General features: G+C 44.1%; 2 protein-coding genes across 5 annotated transcripts in view; one reads left to right on the top strand and one right to left on the bottom strand.

The window, feature by feature from the left end:
- The window catches only part of cfap57 (cilia and flagella associated protein 57), a 43457-nt gene extending 40310 nt beyond the window's left edge, over nucleotides 1-3147 (top strand). For all 3 annotated transcript variants that reach the window (XM_041981737.1, XM_041981736.1, XM_041981735.1), the window contains one exon: nucleotides 2658-3147. In XM_041981737.1, coding sequence (XP_041837671.1) covers nucleotides 2658-2819 — 162 coding nt within the window. In that variant the 3' untranslated portion in view covers nucleotides 2820-3147. The remainder of the gene's footprint in view (nucleotides 1-2657) is intronic.
- A 648-nt stretch (nucleotides 3148-3795) lies between these two features.
- nuf2 (UF2 component of NDC80 kinetochore complex) lies at nucleotides 3796-14230 on the bottom strand. Of its 2 annotated transcripts, none has more exons than XM_041981756.1 (13): nucleotides 14187-14230; nucleotides 13241-13315; nucleotides 12109-12185; nucleotides 11943-12004; nucleotides 11619-11716; nucleotides 11251-11324; nucleotides 6241-6334; nucleotides 6094-6156; nucleotides 5875-6012; nucleotides 5655-5795; nucleotides 4235-4410; nucleotides 4020-4155; nucleotides 3796-3951 (listed from the first exon to the last, which is right to left on the bottom strand). In XM_041981756.1, exons 2-13 carry the CDS (start codon nucleotides 13289-13291, stop codon nucleotides 3844-3846), a joined length of 1218 nt encoding a protein of 405 aa, XP_041837690.1. In that variant the 5' UTR covers nucleotides 13292-13315; nucleotides 14187-14230; the 3' UTR covers nucleotides 3796-3843. The 2 variants fall into 2 exon arrangements, with proteins under 2 accessions (XP_041837690.1, XP_041837689.1); XM_041981755.1 differs by lacking the exon at nucleotides 14187-14230 and adding an exon at nucleotides 13790-14024.
- Nucleotides 14231-27794: the final 13564 nt, after the last annotated feature.

Here is a 27794-nt window from a genome sequence, read left to right as displayed (position 1 = left end):
TAATCCAATTAGCTGTGGTTGTAAAGCATCCAGGAAATTTGTATTTAAGGACTGAGGGCCAGGGTTTTGTTCAACATCACCAGCCAAGAGCAGTATAAGCAAGAGAAAAACACCCAGGAATGGTCTGCTTGTAGCAGATTGTTCTGGATTATCTGGTGGCCTGGCATTGCCATAGTCCAGTACTCTTGTGAATAGCAGGTGCTCACTGTATTTGGCTGGATACAGGGTTAGTTTGTCCCTTTTTCTTTGACATGTTGAACTCAGCAAAAGATAATTGGGCACTTAAAAAATTGCAGATTCCGCCCAGTTGGAAAGAGGCCATTATAAGTTTAATCCCAAAGGAAGGAAAAGGCAGCATACAGCAACGTAATGAAAAAGCATTTGACTCTGTAATATTTATACAAAGTACTGAAAAAAATTCATATCAGTAATTTAAAAATTGAAAATATTGAAGCCATTTATGACAAACCAAGGTTGAAAATGAATGGTCATGTAGCCGAATCATTAACCTTAGAAAGGGCCTTCGGCAGGGATGTGCCTGGTCCGCTCTACTTTTTGCCGTATTTTTAGAACCAATATCCCAGGATATCAGACATCAGATAGAATTAGTGGGGTCACAATAAAACAAAAGGAACATAAAATTCCAAGTTATGCAGATGATGTACTTTTATACTTAATTAACCCAGAGATTTCGCTGCCAGAAGTCATGACCTTCTTACTGTCGGGATACAATTTAAATGTAGACAAGACTGAGATACTCTCTTTTTTTTATCCTACGGAAAACCTTTTAAAAAAGCCTATCCCGTTAAATATTTAGGGGCAAATCTGACAAAAAAAATGATCGAAATTAACAGAAAAAAATTATTTTCCTCTTTATGGAAATATAAAAAACCTTAAACCTTATCTTAGACTAAGCGCACAAATTGAAACTATTAAAATGAACATTTTACCAAGATATTTATATTTATTTCAAACATTATCAATAAATATTTCAAAACAATATTTCATTGAATGGGATAAAATGATTTTAAGATTTATATGGCACGGACACAGACCTCGTATTCGTTATAAAACTCTGCAGTTATCAAAAGAAAGAGGACGGGGTCTGCCAAACCTTCGATACTACTTCATATCATCACAAATGAGCGTCCTATTTACTGGTGGGACCCAAACTACAAAGCCCAGTGGAAGATTTAGAAACCTCCAAGGTTTTAGGTTTCCCAATACAACCTTTACAATCAATCAGCAACATAGAAAACCCTGGAAAAATCAACACTTTCTGTACGGAAGGATTTGATAAAAGAATATAAACTAAAAAAGTTTTTAAAATTCTTGGATTGACTATGACTCAAACTTCATTCCAAATAGAACCGACATGAGATTTAAATCATGGATTACAAAAGGTATTGAAACCTACAGACAGGATAATGGGATGAAAAGTTACCAGAATCTGAACGAATATTTTAATCTAGAAAAACGAGATTTTACAGACACTTACTATTAAGGATTTATGATAATAGTGAAATTAAACCAGCCAATAGAAAAGAACACAATCCATTAATAAAACTCTTTATAAATGCGTACAGATCTGAACTCTCCGGGGGAATAAAAGCACAGTTAAACAGATGCATTTGTAATTTTTTTTTTTTTTTTTTATATATATTTTTTATATATATATAAAAAAAAAAAATGCATTTGTAATTTAAATAATCTCTCAACTACATTAAAGACAAATGGACGAGGGAAGGAGCCTCAGCTACAACAGACGAAGAATGGGATTCCATATGCATATCTCCCTGGAGGAAAGAATTTTGTTGGAAGAGTGTGTCCCGTTATTTTATTCCTCCATCTCAAAGCGAATCTTACTCAGGGGCTCAGCTCAGAGCTCGAGAAACTGTGGTTATGTGATATCACATCTTTTGGGGATGTCCAAAGGTTAAAGGTTACTGGACAAAGGTCCATGACGGGATGCAGACAATTTTTAAAATTAAAATCCATTTCGATTTTAAAATAATGTATTTAGGGTATAAAGCTCCTAATGTGACAGGGACAGGTGGAAAAGTGTGGAATGTAGCAGGAAGAAAACAAAAAGTAAAAATGGACGGAGCAAAGTGAGCCGCTGATTGAAGAATGGAAGGCCAGGGATGGAAAAACAACCTTTTCTGTTAACCCAAAGAAAATCTGTGTTTAAATTGGGAGAAATGGAAGAAAATGCCAGACAGCATGTGGCAGACATGACACAGGACAAGGTGGAGAATTTTCTTTTTATATATAAATAAATAACTAAACTTCTAATTGTTGCTTCCTCTCTCCTTTTTTTTGATCATACGTGAGATTTCGTTTCTTCATATTTACACATTTATATGATACTAATTGTGAATGATAAAAAGGAAACAATGGTTGGAATAAATGCCTTTTTTTGTCCTCTTTCCTTTTCTAATCCTGTTTTTATCTCCCTTTCTCTCTTTTTTCTCTGATGATTTGTGTTATGTGGAATGGAATTTGTATTGTTTATACATGGAATGAAAACCTCAACCTAATAAAAAAACAAGATCCGAGCTAAAAGTTTCCTAAATAACTGGAATGATCTTCCAGTCTTCTGTAGACCTGTATTTCCTCCAGATGAAGGTTTCTAACGGCGGCTCTGCTCTCTGCAGGAAAACGTGACTCTGATTGCTGAAATCAACGAACTTCGTAAAGAGCTGCGCGCAGCGAAGACTCAGACCAAAGACTTCAAAGCTCAGCTGGCCGTCTTCAAGAAGTCCAACAAGCCTGGCAGCAGCTGGGAGGACGGATCCAGACCCGAAGACGCCCGCTGAGCTTCCCGTGCTGCCGTTCAGACAGCTGCAGACACGAAGACAGGAACTTACTGACGTTTTCATTGCAGACATTTACAATGAATTCAGTTTTCCTCTGTTTCAGTAGAATGCAGTAGAAGAGACGGACAGAAAGAGATTTACGGTTAGAAAGTCATCATTTTACTGTTTCAGATTTAATAATAAAAAAGTTAAAAAGTCATGAAGCGACTTTAATGTCTGTCAGAAAGGCTGAACCGATCACGGCGTCCGTCGTCCTCGGGTTCACGACTAAGTTTTCATAAACATTTCAACATATCTGATTATTCTGGCTGCGTTTCAGAGGGATCTGGTGCTTACCTCCTTCGTGTCCACACACACGAAAACAGCTACGAAGATTTTCCAAAAGTCTCATAAGCTTCAGCCCCGCCCACAACTTCCAAACATTCTGTCATTTTTACCATTTTGACCCTTTAAATGACAGAATATTTGAATTCCTGTTTGTTGCAAAAAAGCCACAAAACCTGAAAGACTTTCCATAAAATCACTATGAGGCAGATGCAGGAATTCTGCTGTTTCCTGCGGAGCCACGGCAGCTCCAGCGAGGATCAACGTTTTCCGTCGCAGCGCCCCCTGGTGGTGCCCGGACTCCACTACGTCATTGGAAAAATTCCAGAATTTCCTGCATCTGCCTGCAGTGGGAAGCCAGTCGAATCCAGTAAAAATGTCAAGTATCCACATGAAACGCTGTCATCGAAGAATGATTTAGAAATAATGCAAGTAAAGTGTCATTTAAACAGTTAAAAGTCTTCAAGAGATTGAATATTTGGTAATTCTAAGCAGCTCTGAAGCTTTTTGAGTGAATTATGAAGAAAAGCTGCATTGATGTTGATGTTTGATGATGTTACAGCAGTTTTTCTGGTACATGGACATTTTTGGCCACGAAGGTTCCCAGAAGGACACGAGTTAAAGAAGAAATGAACTACGTTTCTCTACAAGAACAAGAAGATTCACTTTTATTTTGATGAAAGACAGGTTTCTAACGAGGCTAGAAGTTTGCGGACATCCTGGTGACGTTCAGCTTCAGGTCGGCCACGTGCATCTCGATCCTCTTGTGCAGCTCATCCATGGAGGTGGACAGCGTGTCGTACAGCGCCTGCACAGACGGGCCGTGAAACCGTGGTACGAGTCAGGCATGTTGGAAGCTGCTTCTACCGAGCCTACCTGAGCTTTCTCCGTCTCCTCGCTGCAGACGTCTCTCAGGCTCTTGATCTTGGCCTTCAGCTGCTGCGTCTCTCCGGAAATCTCCTGAATCTTGTCGGCCATGTCCTCGCGCTTCTGGTGGATTTGGTTGCACTGCCTGGGAAACAGTTCGAGTTCGGTTGTTCTTACTTCAACTTGCAAACCATAAAGAGAATTATTCATGCTGTGATTTGTACCCCAAGACTTCCTGAACGTGCTGCTCCTTCATCTCTCTCTTCTTCTGTCTGCGGATGTTCTGCTTGCACTCCTTGTCCAGCTTCATGCCCAGCGCTCGCTTCAGCTGGCCCTCCTCCACGCACAGGTTCTTCAGCTCCTTCTGCTTCTTCTCGTACTGAGCCATCAGCTCCTGGCCCTGAGGATCACGCCACATGAAACAGGAAGTTTTCATCCGAAGAATACACACACACACACACACACACATAAATACAGTCTGTACTTTGAAAACATTGAATAAATTGAACTTTAACTTCTTCTTTGCTGACCAACAGCAAATAAAAACTAAATGTTGTGATGACAGTGAGACTGATTGTTCCTCACGGATGAGGTCTCCGGTACTCTCGCTTTTCTACACTTTCTAACAAACAGAGTTAAACTGAAACTGGAGACATGCTGAGTCATTGATTTTACAACATTATTATAAACTTACCTGTCGGGAAGCTCCACTCAGACCACTGTTAATGTAACCTGGCTAGCTACTAGCTACCGCTGTTGAAAAGACAGGGGGATGATGGTGGGATTGAATGGAGTCACAGCTCCATCAAGTGGACAAACGCCGCAAGGACATCATTCTGCAGACTCCGACACTTAACCCCATTTACTGTTTTATAAGAAAGTAAGACTAAATCGGCGTATAATCGGCAAAACAACGGCCAATACTGGCCAGTTTGAAAAGGACTAATATCCACCAATTTAATCAGCCTGCTGATTAATCGATCAGGTCCTAACTGCTAATGTACAAAGTAAATAGCCCCCTTCCAAACACAACCTAATAAATGTTGGCTGCTTGGTATATTCCCATCTCTAAGACAAAAACCCAAAACAGCCATTAGAATGTAGAGATTTCCAAATATAGAAATCTTGTCTGTGATGCTTTTAAGACCTTTGGTTTCTAGATTTAAGAATTAATTGTCATCCGGTTACTGAGGACGTACCTGAACGTAAACGACCATAAACGGAACGAGGTGGTGAAGGAGAACATGAGGGACTAACCTGCGAAGACTGGACTCCACATGGTTGATAAAGACAATTTTTTTGTTTTTGGTACAAACGAACAAGAGTTTTATTTGTAGGATGGCGTTCAGGACAGTTTCTATGAACGGTTGATAAACAAAGGACATGAGATCTAACAGATCTTTTTCTGGGAAGGAGAATCAGGTAGAAGTCACTCTGTGGTCTTACCAATCAGATCAGATCTCTGAAACAAAATCTTCTAATAACAAAACATCAGCCATGATAAGTTTCCAAACATCCATCCGTCGCAGAAGGTTCTGCCTCATCTGTCTCAGGCTAAACATGTTTACCGAGTCATTATTATTGTGAGGAGATGGAGAACATACAGATTATAGCTCCCCCCTGATTAACGAGGGCTGACCGTACCTCCTCCTGCCGCTGCTTGCTGTTGTTCATGCTGCATTCCAGGTCTTGAAGGAGGCTGTACATCTGCTGGATCTCGGCCTCGGTCTGAGTTACACCCTGCACCATGTTCTGAAGCTCCACCACGCACTCGTCTGTCGCTTCCTGAAACAAACAGATGCGTGACTTTCCCCTCCATCAGCCTCCGAGGGTAAAAACCTCTGTGCTGCTGTGTCAGGCTCACTTTGGTAGTCTTAATGTTCTTGACGTTCTCCCTCATCTTCTCCATCTGGCTCTTCAGCTCCTCTGGAGACTCCACAATCTGAGACTTGAGTTTGCCGATGTCCTCTTTCAGGTTGCTGACATCCACTTTTACCTGAGCCTAAAACACAAACATAAATATTCCGGAAAACACTATGGAAGCACAAACAAATGAAAAGTGAAGTCTCTGTGTGTCAGGCACCAGTTTCTGTGTTTTCTCTGCGATCTTGGCTTTCCACTCTGCAATGCTGTCGTTTTTAGCGTTCTGAAAGGCAACCAGAAGATAACATGAGCCTGGTGAACACTGTAATGGTTTCTCTTTCGTTGACGGTGCTTCATCACCACCTACCACGTCCTGGTATTCATGCATGGTGGAGGTCTGCAGCTCCGACAGAGCGGCTGCCAGCTCGTCTGCTTCGGCCTGCTGCTCTGGAGGGATGGTCCTGAATAAGGAAACAACAGATCACAGTGAAAATGTGAAACAGCTGCACAATGAACTTCATCCTTACAGGATCCAACACTTATACATGAAATAAGAGCCAGATGTGTCTAAACGAGGACTGCACAGAAAACAGCCTTTATTAACACTCCCGAAATTAGTCCCATATACTGTGGTGTTTATCTGTACACTCACCATCCACATTATTAACTCCACCTGTTCACAAATATCTAACCAGCCAGTCAGATGGCAGCATGTAGACGTGGTGAAGACGACCTGCTGGAGTTGAAACTGAGCACCAGAATGAGGAAGAAAGAGGATTTAAGAGACTTTGAAAGTGGCATGGTTGCTGGTCTGAGTGTTTACTGGGATTTCCACCGACAACCATCTCTAGTGTTTCCAGAGATGGTCTGAAGAAGAAAAAATATCCAGAGCAGCAGTTGTCTGGACCAGGAAGCAGCAGAAGACACACCGGGTGCCTCCTGCCAGCTAAGAACAGGAAACTGAGGCTACAATTCACACACATTCACCAACACTGGACAATAGAAGATGGAGAAACGTTGCTGGTCTGATGAGTCTCCATTTCAGCTCCACATTCAGATGCTCGGCTCAGAATCTGCTGGAAACATCATGAAAACATGGATCCATCCTGCCTTGGATCAACACTTCAGGCTGCTGCTGGTGTAATGGTGGGGGGAGATTTTCTTGGCCCACTTTGGGCCCCTTAGTACCAACGTGGTCTGGTTTAACCAGCACAGCCTACCTGAGTATTGTTGCTGACCATGTCCATCCCTTTATGACCACAGTGGAGCATCTTCTGATGCTACTTCCAGCAGGATAATGCACCATGTCACAAAGCTCAGATCATCTCCACCTGCTTTCTAGAACATGACGATGAGTTCACTGGACTCCAACGGCCTCCACAGCCACCAGATCTCAGTCCAGTAGAGCAGCTTTGGGATGTGGTGGAACGGGAGATTCTCATCATGGATGCAGCCGACAAACTTGCAGCAACTGTGTGATGCTGTCATGTTAATATGGAGAAAACCTCTGAGGAAGGTTTACACCACCTGCTTTATCTATTACACCAGGATTAAAAAGGTCCGACCCGGTACTAGAAGGTGGACCTGATGAAGAGGACGACCCGGTACTAGAAGGTGGACCTGATGAAGAGGACGACCTGGGACTAGAAGGTGATGAAGAGGACGACCCGGTACTAGAAGGAGGTCCTGGTGAAGAGGACGACTCGGTTCTAGAAGGTGGACCTGATGAAGAGGACGACCCGGTTCTAGAAGGACGACCTGATGAAGAGGACGACCCGGTACTAGAAGGTGGACCTGATGAAGAGGACGACCCGGTACTAGAAGGACGACCTGATGAAGAGGACGACCCAGTACTAGAAGGACGACCTGATGAAGAGGACGACCCGGTTCTAGAAGGCGGTCCTGATGAAGAGGACGACCTGGGACTAGAAGGTGATGAAGAGGACGACCCGGTACTAGAAGGTGGACCTGATGAAGAGGACGACCCGGTACTAGAAGGACGACCTGATGAAGAGGACGACCCGGTACTAGAAGGTGATGAAGAGGACGACCCGGTTCTAGAAGGTGGACCTGATGAAGAGGACGACCCGGTACTAGAAGGACGACCTGATGAAGAGGACGACCCGGTACTAGAAGGACGACCTGATGAAGAGGACGACCCGGTTCTAGAAGGAGGTCCTGATGAAGAGGACGACCCGGTTCTAGAAGGAGGTCCTGATGAAGAGGACGACCCGGTTCTAGAAGGAGGTCCTGATGAAGAGGACGACCCGGTTCTAGAAGGTGGACCTGATGAAGAGGACGACCCGGTTCTAGAAGGACGACCTGATGAAGAGGACGACCCGGTACTAGAAGGACGACCTGATGAAGAGGACGACCCGGTACTAGAAGGACGACCTGATGAAGAGGACGACCCGGTTCTAGAAGGAGGTCCTGATGAAGAGGACGACCCGGTTCTAGAAGGTGGACCTGATGAAGAGGACGACCCGGTACTAGAAGGTGGACCTGATGAAGAGGACGACCTGGGACTAGAAGGTGATGAAGAGGACGACCCGGTACTAGAAGGAGGTCCTGGTGAAGAGGACGACTCGGTTCTAGAAGGTGGACCTGATGAAGAGGACGACCCGGTTCTAGAAGGACGACCTGATGAAGAGGACGACCCGGTACTAGAAGGTGGACCTGATGAAGAGGACGACCCGGTACTAGAAGGACGACCTGATGAAGAGGACGACCCAGTACTAGAAGGACGACCTGATGAAGAGGACGACCCGGTTCTAGAAGGCTGTCCTGATGAAGAGGACGACCTGGGACTAGAAGGTGATGAAGAGGACGACCCGGTACTAGAAGGTGGACCTGATGAAGAGGACGACCCGGTACTAGAAGGACGACCTGATGAAGAGGACGACCCGGTACTAGAAGGTGATGAAGAGGACGACCCGGTACTAGAAGGTGGACCTGATGAAGAGGACGACCCGGTACTAGAAGGACGACCTGATGAAGAGGACGACCCGGTACTAGAAGGACGACCTGATGAAGAGGACGACCCAGTACTAGAAGGACGACCTGATGAAGAGGACGACCCGGTTCTAGAAGGAGGTCCTGATGAAGAGGACGATCCGGTTCTAGAAGGTGGACCTGATGAAGAGGACGACCCGGTTCTAGAAGGACGACCTGATGAAGAGGACGACCCGGTACTAGAAGGACGACCTGATGAAGAGGACGACCCGGTACTAGAAGGACGACCTGATGAAGAGGACGACCCGGTTCTAGAAGGAGGTCCTGATGAAGAGGACGACCCGGTTCTAGAAGGTGGACCTGATGAAGAGGACGACCCGGTTCTAGAAGGACGACCTGATGAAGAGGACGACCCGGTACTAGAAGGACGACCTGATGAAGAGGACGACCCGGTACTAGAAGGACGACCTGATGAAGAGGACGACCCGGTTCTAGAAGGCGGTCCTGATGAAGAGGACGACCCAGTACTAGAAGGACGACCTGATGAAGAGGACGACCCGGTTCTAGAAGGCGGTCCTGATGAAGAGGACGACCTGGGACTAGAAGGTGATGAAGAGGACGACCCGGTACTAGAAGGTGGACCTGATGAAGAGGACGACCCGGTACTAGAAGGACGACCTGATGAAGAGGACGACCCGGTAGTAGAAGGTGGACCTGATGAAGAGGACGACCCGGTAGTAGAAGGACGACCTGATGAAGAGGACGACCCGGTTCTAGAAGGAGGTCCTGATGAAGAGGACGACCCGGTTCTAGAAGGTGGACCTGATGAAGAGGACGACCCGGTTCTAGAAGGACGACCTGATGAAGAGGACGACCCGGTACTAGAAGGACGACCTGATGAAGAGGACGACCCGGTACTAGAAGGACGACCTGATGAAGAGGACGACCCGGTTCTAGAAGGCGGTCCTGATGAAGAGGACGACCCAGTACTAGAAGGACGACCTGATGAAGAGGACGACCCGGTTCTAGAAGGCGGTCCTGATGAAGAGGACGACCTGGGACTAGAAGGTGATGAAGAGGACGACCCGGTACTAGAAGGTGGACCTGATGAAGAGGACGACCCGGTACTAGAAGGACGACCTGATGAAGAGGACGACCCGGTAGTAGAAGGTGGACCTGATGAAGAGGACGACCCGGTAGTAGAAGGACGACCTGATGAAGAGGACGACCCGATACTAGAAGGAGGTCCTGATGAAGAGGACGACCCGGTTCTAGAAGGTGGACCTGATGAAGAGGACGACCCGGTGATAGAAGGTGGTCCTGATGAAGAGGACGACCCGGTACTAGAAGGACGACCTGATGAAGAGGACGACCCGGTACTAGAAGGACGACCTGATGAAGAGGACGACCCGGTTCTAGAAGGAGGTCCTGATGAAGAGGACGACCCGGTTCTAGAAGGACGACCTGATGAAGAGGACGACCCGGTACTAGAAGGACGACCTGATGAAGAGGACGACCCGGTTCTAGAAGGCGGTCCTGATGAAGAGGACGACCCAGTATTAGAAGGACGACCTGATGAAGAGGACGACCCGGTTCTAGAAGGCGGTCCTGATGAAGAGGACGACCTGGGACTAGAAGGTGATGAAGAGGACGACCCGGTAGTAGAAGGTGGACCTGATGAAGAGGACGACCCGGTAGTAGAAGGATGACCTGATGAAGAGGACGACCCGGTAGTAGAAGGTGGACCTGATGAAGAGGACGACCCGGTTCTAGAAGGAGGTCCTGATGAAGAGGACGACCCGGTTCTAGAAGGTGGACCTGATGAAGAGGACGACCCGGTTCTAGAAGGTGGTCCTGATGAAGAGGACGACCCGGTACTAGAAGGTGATGAAGAGGACGACCCGGTTCTAGAAGGTGGACCTGATGAAGAGGACGACCCGGTTCTAGAAGGTGGACCTGATGAAGAGGACGACCCGGTAGTAGAAGGTGATGAAGAGGACGACCCGGTTCTAGAAGGCGGTCCTGATGAAGAGGACGACCTGGGACTAGAAGGTGATGAAGAGGACGACCCGGTACTAGAAGGTGGACCTGATGAAGAGGACGACCCGGTAGTAGAAGGACGACCTGATGAAGAGGACGACCCGGTAGTAGAAGGTGATGAAGAGGACGACCCGGTTCTAGAAGGTGGACCTGATGAAGAGGACGACCCGGTTCTAGAAGGAGGTCCTGATGAAGAGGACGACCCGGTTCTAGAAGGAGGTCCTGATGAAGAGGACGACTCGGTTCTAGAAGCCGGAACTGATGAAGAGGACGACCCGGTTCTAGAAGGAGGTCCTGATGAAGAGGACCTTACTGCATGTCTGGTTCATTCAAGAACTTAATTGTTAATTTAATTCTAAATCCAAACGAATAAAAAAGGACTTACGTCAGCATTTCAATCTTCTTCTCTGCCTCTAAATTGGCTTTGTTGTAAGCCTGCAGTCGGTCCATGTCCGCTCTCTGGACACACAAAACAACATTTACAACTATTTTCTATATTTATAGAACTACATTTGAAATTTTACAATCTCAGAGCTTTAATCCAGTCAGATCCTTTCTGACAGCATGTTTTTTGTTTAGCTTCGTAGTTTTTATATTTTAAAGAAACTCCAGAAGATCATTAAATCGTCTGCATCTGCACAGACACATTTCCACCGGTCTCAGTTCAAGTTCTCTAAATATTATAAATAATTTCTTTAAAAAATCTTATAAAGGCTGGATTATAAAATTGTTCCTGTGACAAACACAGCCTACAAATTTGGCCTGTTTCTCCAGGATCATCTCCATCCTCTGCTTCCTGAAGTGCAGAAAGTTCATGATGGCGCTCAGAATGGTCAGAGTCCTCTGCTTCTCTGTGAGAAAAGGAAAAGGGTTTTCATCAAAACAGCTCACGTGTATTTTAAACTGTAAATTCTCCAAATTCTGCAGCAAAGTAAAGCTGTCTTACATTTAATTGTGCAAACTAAAAGTATTCAGACATCTGAAGATGCTCAAGCTATCTACCAGAAGTTTTCAGACCCAAGTGAAAGTCACCTCCATACAAAACGTGCTGGCTGCAGCTGTAAAAATGAGACTTACTTGGAGCGAGCAGGTCGTTGAGGGAAAAATCATAAACCAAGCACACGGGCAGGAACTGCCGCCTGGAGGACAAAGACCACACAGCGTTAAGCTGAACAGATGAATGCTGGACTCTGGTGGTAAAATACACCCGTCTGAAGGTTAAAATCTACCATGACACACTTACATGCGCGTGTACACACTCATGATGGCCGTGGCGCTCTCGTGATAGACCGGATACTGAATGTTCTCCAGAAGTGGGACCTGTTTTTAAAACAGATGAAAAGGAGTCGTCAGCTGAAAGCAGCGACGGCAGGAGGTGGTGTGGGCTACACATCAGGATGTGGAGTACAAACTTTCCCACAAGTCGTAGATGTGATCATGTCCCTGTGGGGCTGTATATGTTGGACAAACCAAACGCCCTCTGAAACTACGGATATAAAACAGCAACCTGTAGAGGAAATAGGGATTATCAAATTCCTGAGAACCATGTTGAAGCAAACCACAACTCTCCCTCCCTCACTGAGGTGTTATGGTATTGAGAGGGCTGAGACATCAGCCGGAGGATGTGATCTTTAGATCAGAGAGACGTACTGTATATTTACATTTAATACTGGGATGCCAAGCGGACCTAATGATTTCAGTCTGCGATGTTTTTTGACTTGAGATGGATCATTTCCGTGCTGCATCTTGAAACAGAAGTGGTCCGTAACTGGGTGTGGCTTGTATAATGAATGATGGGGCTGAGATGATTGGATAATGACTAATTAGGTGAAGCTGATAGCTGTAGAGCCTGTATTTAGAAGTGTTGTATTTATTTTGTGATTGACCTTGTCAGGAATGGAGACGCCCTGATTAAAGCTAAAGCTCCAAAACATGTAAGTATTTTTTTATCCCTAATGTAATAAACAGCTTAAATGTGAGTATTTCAAACACCAAGGGGATCCAGAAAGAAGTGAAGATAACCAAGATATTCTCTGATAGGAGGAGAGAATCCTTCACTATAAACCACCTTCATCTCCATGGAAACCAGCAGGACCTTCATGGTTCATGTTAAACAAAGGCAGTCACAGGAGAACACGTTAGCAGAGTTTTTAGAGCTGGAATCAAACTTTTCACCACAAACAGCAACAGTAAGACCTGGTTTCTGGTTCTGGCTTTTAGCTCCAGAGTTTCTGTCCCACCGTGATGAGACAGACGTCTCAGGAACCAGCAGAGTCTCTGCTGTCATGTGACTCCTGGTTTGTGTGGAGAACCTGTAAGGGGGATCTAGTCAAGCAGAGGTTAAACAGTGGATAGGTCACGCTGGCAGAACTCACCAGTGAGTGGCACTCGGGCCTGAAGCGGTACAGGAGATGCAGAACTCTCATGTACAAAGTCTGAACAGTTTCTCGCTGTAAGAGAGAATAAATATGGTAATGGTTTGTTTGCCATCTGACTGCTGGGCAGAGACTCAGAATCTTCATTATGAGGTTTTATCTAGTTCAGCCCAGTTCTGATTCTTTAGAACAACACAGCTCACTTTTGGTGCCCACCTGAATCTCAACGTGTGTAAACTTTCTCTCTCTTTTTTTTTTTTACCAATTACTTACTTTTTATACTCCTCTAAACTCAACGGGTGATAAAACACCCGATTAAAAACGAAATAATAGACTGTTGTAGGTAGGTAGGTGACGCCTCCCTACATAACAGGAAACTGTGTTTATTTAGACCATTTAAATGAATAACAGATATACAGTTCCGTTTGCTGCACATAGCAACATGATCCATTTGCCACACGAACAGTTTAAAACGGACAAACTAGTTTTCTATAGGAACATTATTTCCTTTCTCGAGCCTTCTTCTCTGTGGACTTTTACGGCCGTTACCTTCGGAGCCGGAGTCAGGTCGCCCTTAGAGAAATGTTTGGACTCTTGACCAGTTAAAACTTCAGTTCGATAAAAGTTCACTATCGCATCCGCATTGCAGACGGGGAATGTGTTTTCAGTCATTGCCGCAGTTTAAGCGCCACTAACTGCACATAACAGAAAAATCCTTCCGAAGTAAACTACGATACAAAATTGGCGCCTTCATTCAACTTCCTTGTTGAGGCCCAGACGGCGCTCCTGATTGGTCAATCTTCTTCTTCTTCTGTTTTACGTTAGATGGTGCGCCGTCTAGGGTACAAACATCAAACACCAGCTGAGCCCTGCACATGGAGAGCTCAGGGCCACGACGAAGCGAGATTAACGGACCCGGATATCTCTGTTACCTGGGTTGACTTACCTAGACATTCGGGATCTGGATCAACCCAGATACGAATCACCCCAAGGTTTCCATCTTGATCAGTGAGCGCTCATATGAAAGGGGCGGAGTCTGCAGCGTCTGACCAATCACGGAGCAGCTACTCCACCATGAAGGAGCAGACCGAATTAAACACGTCATCCAGGCCGGAAGCAGCACTGTTGCCGTAGCAACAGCCAAGAGGAATGCTGGCAGAAAGTTGTTAATTCGTAATTCGTAAATTATACAATAATAATTAATCTGACATTACTCTGATCACTCAATTCCCCTTTATTAAGGCCCAGCGTCCACACTTTTTTTTAGATTTATGACCTCCGCGTGTTTATTTTGGTATTGCCCAATTGTTCCAACATTTTGGCAGAACAGTGGGGTTTTATTGCAGAAAACATTGTTGACAGTTTTGTACTACTTTGGAAAGACATGTTATTTGAAGTTCAAAATGACCAAAGATACGTGAAAACTATGAGCAGATATATAATTAACCTTATTATATTATGAGCAAAGTTTGACATTCACAAATGCAAACATAGAAAACGGCAGCCATATTTTCTTGCATTTATTCAGGAATCCAGGTGGTACAGTCACTCAAAGATTCTAAGAATCTAAAAGCTATTAATACCTTTTCTGCTTTTGACAAGGTAAACTTTCCACAACAGAATGACACTTAACCCCCCCCCCCCCCCCCCCCCCCCGTCCACGTGCTAGCGTTTATGTATTTTAAAAAGCCACTGTATGATTACATCATTGTTCTACACTTGCTTTATCACCACATGTTCTTTGTCATGATAATATCTTATCGTTCGTCTAACACCTGATCTTCTGTGTTTTGAGGTTTTCAGCTCTACATCATGAAATAAACCAGTAACTCTTCATACATGCATTTTATGTTTTTTCATACAAGGCCTAAATTTAAAGTATTTTGAGTTTTCATGATTATAAAAGCCTAATAACAGAAACTTTCATTAACTGAAACTGTTGAGACGTCCTATCCTAACACCTGGAGGGGTCGTGCACACCGCCCTGGCTCCTGCCTGCACACATATAAGCTACTGTAGGAGGTAGCACATTTTTATGGAGAAATTTACTCTGAGATCATCCTACCCTCATAAATATATTAGGTAGCATACTTTAATGAGTCAGTTTATACCAGTGGTTCCCAACCTGAGGTCGAGGACCCTCAAGGGGGTCCCCGAAAGAGCACAGGGGTCCCCATTGTGATCAATGTCGAGGCGCACGGCTGTGCCATGTTGTGAAATAAACTTTTTTATTATTTATATACATGTTCATAGAAATTGTTTATTATAAAACTATTTTGAGTATTACATTATATATATACATACATACATTATATATACCTGAATATAATACCTGAATATCCAGGCAACATTCACTATTCTACACCATGGAATCATCCTACCTGCTTTAAGAAGGTAGAATACTTTTATAAAGTCATTGTCATCTTCAGTACACAGTCTCGGAGGCAACCATCATGGGGAAGAGCACATAGGAGGCAAAACTACTGGAAGTGACATTAGATTTCTTTATTGTCGACATTTTTTTTCCAAAGATACCCTACACCAACCAACCAGAATGACCACAGCTGACGGCTTATATAGTAGACAAGCTTATTGGATCATACCATTTCCATGTGTTTCTAAAGACAGCTATATACAAAGTAATAACGGAAAATATTGACATTAAAAGTTTCCCAAACACTATATATATATTTACATCAGCCCAAACTACTCAAAACCCATGCTAAATAATCCAACCAATGATTAACTAAACTATAGAAATTATTCCCCACAAACTCCCCCTTAACCCATTTTCCACCTTCAGTTCCCTCCCCTGGAACCAATAAAAGGCACGTGAACACCTGGGGACATCTTTTGTCCATGCACCACTCCTAGGAGACCGAAAACAGCCAGTGGTAAGTACAAATATTACATGACTCTTTTGTATATTTACTTAATACTTAAAACCATCAGTGCAATGTTTAGCACATGTTTAGCCAATTAAATCTACCTTCTCTAGGTGAGGATTATCTGGAAGCTTTCTGGTTTCTGCTACTACTACTGCTACTACACACACACACACACACACACACACACACACACACACACACACACACACACACACACACACACACACACACCATAAATCAATAAACTAATTAACTCAAACTCTGTGTAATTATTCCGCATTCATCTTAAGAAATTAAAACATATTTACCAATCCACCTGTCTGTGCAGTCATCTATAAAACACACTGTGAGGTAACAACGGCTCATTGGGAGTCATTTATGCTGTCGAGACCTCCTCCATTCATGGATGTATTCAGTTTCATTTCTGAACAACCATGACATTATTTCTTAAGATCGTACCTAAAGGTACTTTAGTTACAAGTATGTGGCTTAATGATCTTTAAACTAGCAAACTACTGATTGAACTATTGATCACGCAAAACTGAATTGTATGAGAAATACGCACGGTTCTGTTCTGAAAGTGTAGCACAGATGTGGAGATAAGCCCATGAATCCAGCCTGCAGTAACACGTCGGATCCAGAACCGCAGCAGGTTAAGTTACCATGGTGATTTACCCTGATGCAGTTAACCAGCGTCGTCATGCGGAAAACCTAACCCTGAAGTTACCCGCATAAGAGAAAATCCAGCTTCGCCGTGCAGGCCTGAAAACTTGAACTCAGCTGTTTTGTGTGAAAGCATTGATTACTTTCCATGACTTCATGGACCAGCCTCCTCTCCTGCACCATCTGCAGTCATGCCCCAGCTGTAGCTCAAAAGAACTTTGGTGTAAAAGTGAGAAACCTTCTGCTTCTTATACTGCTGGATATCCACTGGTTTGCAGCTTTGTAGCAGCTTCTCTCTAAAGACTCACAAGATCCATGTGAGGTGATGTAAAAGTGTCAAAGAGGGAAAATAATAAAGTTCTGATAGACAAAAACATCCAACATGTTTGACTAGCTGCATAACTTTATTTATAGCACATTTCTAAACAACTGTTAGACATTTTTCACAGAGGGGTCAAGGTAAGGTAACAGGTAGCAAAACCTCCATCAGTTGGTTGTTTCTGAGTTTAATTTTTACCAGGAATTTGGAAAATCATACGGATTTTGAGCACCAACAAGGACATGTTTGTGCACTGCATGACTGCAGCCTGGTAAGGCAAGCTGAGCCCTAAGAGCAGCCAGAAGCAACTGGTTAGCAGACCTTAGACCTCTGGCTGAAGAGTCAGGCTGCAGGATGGGGCTAAAACATTCAAACACTTAAAAACCAATAGAATAATTTTTAAATCTCTTCTAAAACAGGCAGGAAGCAAGTACAAAGAAGCAAGAACCGGGCCGGGGTGGCCTTTGTGCTTTTTCCCAGTAAGCTAACGGGCTGCTGCATTTTGGATATTTTGGAGCCTTTTTAACAGAAGATTTGTCAAGACCTACATAGAGACTGTTACAGCAATCAAGAGGTGAGGAAATGAAAAGAATGGATCACTGTTTTTAGCTGAGGTAGAGGGAGGCAGGGCTTAACCTCAGCCAAAAGTCTCAGATGTAAAAAGCTTGCTCTGACCAACAAGCTAATTTGTTTACTAAACTTAAAATGAGAATCAAAGATAAAACCGAGGTTTCATCTTTCATCTGCTGCAGAAGAAGCACAAAAAGGCATATTATGCAAATTAGGCGGTGGCGTCATTTAGTGACTTCGATAACGAGCATTAGTTACTTTCCTTACAGTTTGTCTGGAAAGAGGTTTTAAAAAAACTTAATTTAAAACAGACAGTATGCAGTACCACATTTTTGGTGCAGAGATATAAATTGTGATTCTGGAAAAAAAAGGAGATCCAAGATGGCGGTGTGAGGAGTCTTAACTTCCCGAGTTTGTGTGCCAAACATTTTAAAGCTGCTATTCTTCACCTTGACTTCAGCAGGGAACAACTTTACATTGCAATGTTCTCATGGGATCAACAGAGAAACTAACGAGACCAAACAGCAGAACCAAGATCAGCACATCATGCTAAAACAGCTAGTTCTGCACCAATGCTAACTGAACCTTTCACTGAGGAGAATTTTCCTCTGCTGCTGCTTTCAACTGAGAAAACCCCCAATTTCCACCGGGTGTGTGTGTGCCTTGGTTTCATTCTGACCTCCATCCTCCACTTCCAGGATGAAGGTCTCGTCTTCCATGATGAAAAAAAAAAACCCACTGAGACCCCCTGACCGCTTAAACACATGTTTACATTGTTCAGCAGTGCAGATCTGCACCAGGTCTTTTATTTAGAAAATTACAGGAAACTTTTACCCTGCTTATGTGTCTGATTTCCTGTCTGCTCCTATCTGAACTGCTGAGTTTGACGCATTTGGATGAGTGCTCCCTCAAAAATAGACTCGGTCCGTATGTTTAATAAAGCGCCTGGTGGGAATCAAACCGTTGACTAGAATGGCTGCGAAGAGCTGCGGAGGCTGTGGCTTTCTGTAATGGGCTTGACACATGGGTAGGGATGGTGAAACCGAGGCCTCATAAAACATCGAGTCAACTTTGACACAAATGCATGACAATGGGTCACTGTTCTGAATCATTTGACACGGTTAAAGAGCGCCATCTGCTGGCTGTGGGTGTCGACATGGCTTCCTCACTGTACATCTGTCATCCCCGTCTCATCTTTTAATACGTGTTCAATAAAGCATATGTTTTCTGCCATGAGGGAATATTTATTTTCTGTCCTTCATATAAATGATAAAGAGGCGCTAGGTAAGATCAGTTTACGTAACAGAATTGTGGTGTATTTTAAAGTGTACCCATCTTTAATAACAGTATAAGCTGCTCACAGCGATGTCTGGAGGGAAGGGGTGCTTGTACAACGGTGTTACTGATTTTATACAGTTGTATTAAAATATGAGAAAAATGCTTTGGGAACTTTGTGAGGTATCATAGATTTTTATTTAAAAAAAAGTATTTTCTGAATAATGTTCAATCTGGTCCTCTTCTGGCCCACTACCTCTCCAGCTTTGGGGAGGTAGGCATTAACCCTCTCTGCTGATGGTGATCAGAAACTGGCTTGGCTGTCTAAGGTCCTGCAGGTTGTGTTTTTCCTCTGCAGCTGCAGACTGAGACGTTTCCTCTGATGCTTCCGGATGAAGTTCATGATTAACTTTAAAGTCTGCTTTTTACAAGGATATTTAAAAAACAACAATATTGATACATTTCAGCAGACGTCACAGACGCGTTCCACTGCGTTCGAACGCTTGCCGCCGCCATATTGAGTACCTGCGCTGAGTACCTGAACCACACAGGTAGTCGGAGATGCCGTCAAAATGCTGTGCAGTTGGGTGTGACAAAAAGAAAGGAGACTGAGATATAGCTTTTTATAGATTACCAAAGGAAGAAGAACGTCATCAGAGATGGCTTTCAGCGATCAGGAGGGTTAACTGGACGCCGACTGCAAGTAGCTGTCTGTGCAGTGTACATTTCATATCAGGTGAGTTTCAATGCTAGCTAGGAGAGCTAGCTTTAGCTAGCGAGGTCTGATAAACAAACTTTTTAGAGAAGCAAGTGATTAGATTAAATCCAATTAGACCCTTTGTGCAACAAATGCATTTGATTAGCATTTCATATGAAGATCTTTCCACAGAGATAGCAGTTGTTAGCTTAGCTTACATATCGGTCTACAGCAACAAAAGTTAGCTTACACCACAACAAGCTAAGCTGCTAAAGGACGCTCCTCTGCAGCCTGTGCTGTCTTAATAATAACTGACGATCGGTAAAACAGCAGCGGATATTTTAATCGTTTCCCTGTTGTTTTATATATGGCCACTTCTGTGCACTAGCAGCATTTACAGTTTTCAGCTTCTGTTAACTTCGGGTGGAAGGTCAATGTTGATAGTTTATTGTGCTTAGATCAACTTAAGATATTTCATTCATCTGGTTACTTCATTGTAGCTGCCTGGAAAACAGGTGGAGTAATATTAACTGAAACCTCTGTCTCATCAGGAGCAGAAAGCCAGAACCCACTAAGTCCAGACTATGTCCCAACAATATGTCCTCATCTAAGTTCTCCCAGCAAGCAGAAGAGGACCGAGAAGAGGACAGACAGGAGGAGGACAGACAGGAGGAGAACAACAGCGACCAGGAGGACCGAGGAGAGGACAGACAGGAGGAGAACAACAGCGACCAGCAGGACCGAGGAGAGGACAGACAGGAGGAGAACAACAGCGACCAGCAGGACCAAGGAGAGGACAGACAGGAGGAGGACAGACAGGAGGAGGACAGACAGGAGGAGAACAACAGCGACCAGCAGGACCGAGGAGAGGACAGACAGGAGGAGAACAACAGCGACCAGGAGGACCGAGGAGAGGACAGACAGGAGGAGAACAACAGCGACCAGCAGGACCGAGGAGAGGACAGACAGGAGGAGAACAACAGCGACCAGGAGGACCGAGGAGAGGACAGACAGGAGGAGAACAACAGCGACCAGGAGGACCGAGGAGAGGACAGACAGGAGGAGAACAACAGCGACCAGCAGGACCGAGGAGAGGACAGACAGGAGGAGAACAACAGCGACCAGCAGGACCAAGGAGAGGACAGACAGGAGGAGGACAGACAGGAGGAGGACAGACAGGAGGAGGACAGACAGGAGGAGGACAACAGCGACCAGGAGGACCAAGGAGAGGACAGACAGGAGGAGGACAACAGGGACCAGCAGAAGGAAGGGGATGTGCAGCAGAAGACAGACAGGAGGAGGCTGGATTGGAAATAGATGGGTCCTGTAGTAATGCTGCTTGTTAAGTCACAAGTAAACGATTAAATGAGGAATATATGAGATTAAACACTGAAATCCGTAAGATTAAAGGTCAATTAAATTCATTATCTTTCAATCAAGAAAGTTTCCAAGGCAAAGATGAGAAAGTCCATGAGTTAACCAGTCTGCCTTCTTATTGTAAATTGATTGTTGTATTCTCTTTTATATCATCTTTCCTTAAAGTTAAGTCATGTCTATCACCTTTCCAGCAGCTGTTACTAACATTAATGCGTTTGATATTTATATTTATACCCACATCCCTTTGTTATTCAGCCCCAGATGGACTCAGTCCACTAGACAAAATGGTGAAAGTGTGTTTTCTGTAATCTTTGTCCTCCTGTTGTTCCACCAGAGTGACATGCAGAATGAATCATCCCAACACAAAAAGAACGCATATTTAAATAAATCTGTGAATTTTGTTTAACAATATGCTTGTTTCATTATTACAATATTTTATCATTTTTAAAGGTTTTACCACAGAAGAGAAACAGAAGAGAAACATGAAGCCGTTTGTCAATTGTGATTTTAATACCATGACACATACAAAATCTAAAACAAGAAAAAGACATTATCAATCCTCTCCTCTTCCCACCTCATCCTTTCATTTCTTTTCCTCTAGCTCTCCTCTCACCTTCCCTCTCCTTTCATTTCCTCCTCTCCCTCTCTCACCATCCTTCCTCATCCTTTTACCTCCTCCTCTCCCTCTCTTTTCTTCCCTCCTCCCCTCACTTATACTCTCCTCTTTCTCTCCTCAACTCAGTCTAGATTTCATGTAAAGTAGGTTCAGTAAGTCGGAGGTGTTTCCAACCTTGACCTCTGGGCTTCCAGTCTGTACTCCACACAGATGTTCCTGTACACTATACCAGCCACTTGGTTATGACGCTCCTTGTAAGCTTTCCCTGCCAGCATCTTACACCCTGCAGTTATGGGTTGGATTGTCTCAGGGGCCTCTTTGCACCTGGGGTCTTGTCTTGTATGGTAGATCAGGATCTCTATTGCTCTAGTGCTCAAGGGCTGCTCCTGTGCAGCTATGATCAGTGCCTCTGTGCTGTCTTTCAGTCCAGCCCTTTCTAGTCATTGGTAGGATTTCTCTGTATCAGCCACTTCAGTTATCTGTTGGTGGTACATCCCATCGAGGGGCTTTTCCTCCTGTGATGGTTCCTCCATCACCACATGATCTGTTTTCCACTGCCTGAGACATTCACCGAGCACTTTGTCTGTTGAGGCCATCTTCCTAATATATTCAAGGATGTTGGATGTTTCATTCTGGACAGTGGTTCTGACACTCACTAGTCCTCTGCCTCCTTCCTTGTTCTTAGTGTACAGTCTCAGGGTGCTGAATTTGGGGTGGAACCCTCCATGCATGGTCAGGAGCTTTCGTGTTTTCACATCTGTGGTCTGAATCTCTTCCTTTGGCCAGCTTATTATTCCCGCAGGGTATCTGATGACCGGCAGGGCATAGCTGTTAATTGCCTGGACCTTGTTCTTGCCATTGAGTTGACTCCTTAGGACTTGCCTTACTCGTTGGAGGTATTTGGCTGTGGCTGCTTTTCTTGTGGCCTGTTCGAGGTTGCCATTTGCTTGTGGGATTCCTAGGTACGTGTAGCTGTCCTCAATGTCTGCTATTCTGCCGTCTGGGAGTGAGACCCCTTCTGTATGGACTACCTTCCCTCTCTTTGTCACCATCCGCCCACACTTCTCAAGTTCAAATGACATTACTGTGTCATTGCTGTAGATCCTGGTTGTGTGGATCAGTGAGTCAGTGTCTCGCTCGCTCTTGGCGTACAGCTTGATGTCATCCATGTAGAGGAGGTGACTAATGGTGGACCCATTCCTGAGTCGGTATCCATAGCCAGTCTTGGTGATTATTTGGCTGAGAGGGTTCAGATCTATGCAGAACAGCACAGGGGACAGGGTATCTCCTTGGTATATGCCACATTTGATGGACACTTGTGCAGTTGGCTTACAATTGGCCTCAAGGGTGGTCTTCCACTGCTGCATTGAGTTTGCAATGAAGGCTCTTAGAGTCCTGTTGATGTTATACATGTCCAGTCATTCCAAGATCCATGTGTGTGGCACTGAGTCATAGGCTTTCTTGTAATCAATCCAGGCAGTTCACAGATTGGTATTCCTGGTTCTGCAGTCCCGAGCGACTGTTCTATCTTCCAGCAGCTGGTGTTTTGCTCCTCTGGTATTTTTTACCAATGCCCTTCTGTGCTGTGCTCATGTATTGATCCATGTGCCCACTTATCTTAGTCGCTATGATGCCTGGCATGAGTTTCCATGTGGTGGGGAGACAGGTTATTGGACGATAGTTGGATGGAACTGTTCCCTTCAGGGATTCTTCTGGATCAGGATTGTCCAGCCTTCAGTTAGCCATTCAGGGTGGGTCCCATCCTTTAGCAGCTGGGACATTTGTGCTGCCAGGCGCTCATGGAGTGCAGTTAGCGTCTTCAGCCAGTAGGTGTGAACCATGTCAGGTCCTGGTGCTGTCCAGTTTTTCATACCTGAGACTCTTTGTTGAATGTCTGCCACTGTGATGGCTACTGGTTCTTGTTCAGGGAGGTTGCTGTGGTCTGATCTTAGATCCATCAGCCACTGTGCACCGCTGTTGTGTGATGCCTCCTTCTCCTATATGCTTTTCCAGTATTGTTCAGTCTCCAGCCTTGGCGGGTCTGCCCTTTTGTTATTACGCTGCCACTGAGAGTACACTTTAGCTGGTTGAGTTGAGAACAGCGGGTTTATTCGCCTTGCGTCAGTTTCTCTTGTGTACCTCTTTAGGCGGGTGGCCAAGGCTTGGAGTCGTTGTTTGGCAGTTTCTAGTGCTTCAGGTATGGGCATCTGGCTGTACCTCCTGGGTACCTGTTTTTTCATTGCACCTTTCTGGAGCTCTGATTGTTGGCTCAGTTCTCTCCGAGCTGCCTTTTAGCCTCCAACCTCCTCTTCCATGGTGGATATGTATCCTTATGGTTGCTCTTTGGTTGATAGCCAAGCACCTCAAGGATCACTGCTGCTGAGGTGTAGATCAGCTCATTGGTTTCAGTGATGGTCATTGTAGGAATCGTTCTCAAAGCTGCATTCACATCTTCCAGGAGACTTTCCGACGGTGCTCCACTCAGCCTCTGTAATTGGCGTCGGGGTTGCCTGATGTTCATTTTTGCCATGATCTTATCTCTTAGGTCAGTCGCTGCCTTGCTCAGCGTGATTGTGCTTATTGGGGCTTCGTACCCAATCTCTGGATGGGGAGTTGTTGTTAACTCTCCCCTGACCTGGCGTCCTGGCTCCCCCTTGCCGTAGCATTTGTGTTGTGCCTCGTCAGTCTCAAGCTGTGATAGCAGTTGCCGTCTGTGGCTTGGATTTTTGGAACGTTGAGCTACTAGTTGTTTGGCAGTGAGTGTTGATTGTGGATTTCGAAGATTCCATATTTCCCACATTCTCTGCATGTAACCCCTCTGACTAGGGTTACTGGAGTAGTAGCATTCCAACAGAGCCTTGTTCTCGCCTCTTGTCCATTTCCGTCTTGTTCCAGTAGCCCACTTCTCGCCAGGACCAGTTTTATTTACCTAAACAAAATACTCAAAATATTTCGGGCCCTTAAAGAGGTCAAATGAACAAAACTAAACCAAAAGGTATAACAATAACTCAGAAAAACTTTAAACTAACTGTTTAACATGTAACTCAAAGAAACCAAACTAACACAAGAACCAAGCTGACCAAACATGAAACCAAGGGGAACTTAAATACTGGCTGATCAGACCAGTCTAAAACACATGAGGGGTTAACAAATACTAACAAATAATCCAAACAAATAGACAAAACCTAAACAGTTACTTCAATGATTATTTAAACAAAGAATGACCAAAATGAAACAAGAAAGCAACAAACAAGAACCATCTCTTTAATATTAAACTGCAAGAAGTTCACTATTATTGATCTTGAGTTTGAAGTAGGGGAGGGATTCGGAAGCAAACCCTGTGTTCCTGTTGGATTTTTAACGCTGTTCCCTCTGGAAAAGAAAGGTGTTTGGTAATCAGATCAGTTACAAAATCAATGACAGACCTCCCTTCATTTTCTTCTGGAACTTCATAAATCATAAAGGGAGGGGCACAACCGGGAGAAAGATCTCTCTCTGAATCCTTGCTTGTGTTGTTCTTCCTCTCAGATGTAAGTCGCTTTGGTGAAAGCGTCTGCTAAATGATTCTAGAATAGAATCTGTGTTCACAACCACAAAACCACGCAGCCACATATGGGCAAGTAATCGTCAAAAGCCTATTATTCTACTTCAAATTCAAATCAAATTTAACAGCCATGAACAGAGAACTAAAAGCCACCAGTTCAGTGCTTTTCACTCCTCCACTCATCAAAAGGTTCAGTAATACAGCACAACAGGATTCCTGTACTGATGAGCTAAACAACATAACCATTTTATTTTTCTATTAATTTTTTTCAATGCCAGATTACTATAATAAAATTAATAGAAAATGAAAAAGCTGTCTCAACTTAAAAAGATAAGACACTGTCCAGCCTTATCAAGGGTTCCCAAACTTTTCAGCCCACCTGTGGAGCCATGTTTGCTTCAGCAGAAGCCACCAAATATTTCATGACGTAAAACCAGCAGTTTCATAACAGTGTGAAGAGTAATGTGAATATTTGTTTGTGATCATCCCCGTACACTTTTAAGTTCTTTAAATACAGAATTTAATGATCAAATGAGACAAGTCCATGCCACTTAACCTCATACAAATTTCAGTGAGATTTCAAACAATGAAACAAAATAATTTCCACACAATCACACATATCTTTGACATAGAAGGTTAACAGATGACATATTTCAGGTACGGAAATAAACAAGCAACTGGTAATATTGAAAATAAAGTGCTTTGTATGTAAAATAAAATATAAATAGCTTAACTAAACTTGGATCTCTAGTTCAGGCAGTCAAGAAGGTGCTGCATTTCAGCTTTATAAGTATACATGCCACGAATAAAACAGAAATTAATATGCTGAAATCTGTATTTTCAAATAAATAAATGCAGCTTTACCAAACTTAAATCACTCCCTTAGAAGATCAGCTGGCGGCGCATTAATTCACTGGTCTCTGCAAGCTTGTCAGTAATGCCATGACTGAGACTCTCTTTCTCAGCTGACATTAGCAGAAATGCCTCCAAGCAGCTGATGGTCCTCAGTCACTTCTTGACATATTTCAGTATAGAAAATGTCCTTTCACAGGCCACTGTTTTCACAGACCAATGACATGGTGGGCATCTGTCAACAGATTGTAATGAGACAGGATGACATAGCAGCATACTGGACAGTTTTTATAAGAGGAACAGCTTCTGCTCTTTAGCTCCAAGCCTTCTTCAGAATTCAGTGTCTTCGTCTTCCTGAGGGAGCCCAGCAACAGTCCTGACTCTACAGCTCTCCAAAGTTGGTATCTTCAGTGTCTCCCATGATTTGCAAGGCTAGCTGGTTCTGCCTGCAAGGTCCCAACTGTGGCACGCTCATCAAACCTCGGGAGGCGTTTACTAAGCTCCTCAAGAGCTGCTCTTTGTGGCCCTTTATCCCTTATTTCAGGGAAGTTTTGTGGATCCATGCAGGCAAAGCCTGAGCAGAGCACTGCACTGGCTGTAGATCAATGATGAATGCTGTCTGTGATGGTGTCAAGGATGACATGGTGGACTTTGATTTTGTATTCTGCCTCCACATTCAGAAGAGACTCATCTTGTGCTTGTTTGCCTGGCATGACTTTCTTTTTTCGTGCTCGTTTGTTTGGGAGGGCAGTCTTAACTACAACATCGAACTCATCCAGCTCCTGAAAAATGCCATTTGCCCACTCCACAAACACAACTGCTGCTCTCCTAACATCAATAAATCCCTGGAACATTTTCTCAGGCCATCTTCAGTTCCCATCACTAAGTCCCGGGCGGTTAGAAGGTCCATACCACTGGTCTGATGGTATTTAGACAGTGGGGTTGTCTGCTCAAATACTTTGAGAAAAATACTGTGCTGTGAGCATTGTTTCATGTTTCAGAAGTGCCTCCACATGCTCTTGCTTTAACTTTCACAGAAGACTATAACCAGTTTCATGTACATTACCTCTGTAGCTAAGGCCACGCTTACCAATGACGTTAATGACATTAACCACACTTGCCTTTTCTTCCTCACTTGCTCTCGGTGGGCTGACATTTGTTTCTCTGTCAGTAAGCTTCCAACACCAGCTCTGCTAGCCTTTAGGAAATATGTCTCTGCGCTATCTCTATGAGACCTGCTTCTTTCATGTTCCTCAATTCTTTGATGAACATGCTTCCATGATCGCACGCCACCTTTAACGAAAGGAGTGTCACCGGCAGAAGGCTTGGCAAACATGAGACACACTGAACAATAAAAACGAAGGGGACGATTCGCAGTAAGTCAACCATTTTCTGTTTGTACCGTCTTTGCTGTGGAAGACACTATATTTGGAAATTTGTATCTTGGGATTTTGTTGTGGATATTACTGGGAAAAATAAATCAAAATCTTTAGACTGAGGCCGAGCAAAGTAATCAAAGTTACTCTCTGGGTCAACTTCCTCTGTCTTTGTCCCTGTCTTGATCTTCAGTTACTGCTGCTGCTATCCTCAGGGTCCTGAGCCTCAACTGGCAATCAATAAGATTATATTATATCATTGATAATAAAACACTTTTGTTCTTAACGATTTTACTATCAAATCAAAAACCTAATTTGTTTAATGAATATTAATGTAATAAAATTTCAACTGTTTCGGTTCAGCTGGTTGATATCAA

This window comes from Melanotaenia boesemani, chromosome 3, assembly GCF_017639745.1.
Source record: "Melanotaenia boesemani isolate fMelBoe1 chromosome 3, fMelBoe1.pri, whole genome shotgun sequence".
Taxonomy (NCBI): Eukaryota; Metazoa; Chordata; class Actinopteri; order Atheriniformes; family Melanotaeniidae; genus Melanotaenia; species Melanotaenia boesemani.
Note: the sequence above shows the minus strand (reverse complement) of the source record. Positions and strands in the feature narration are given on the sequence as shown.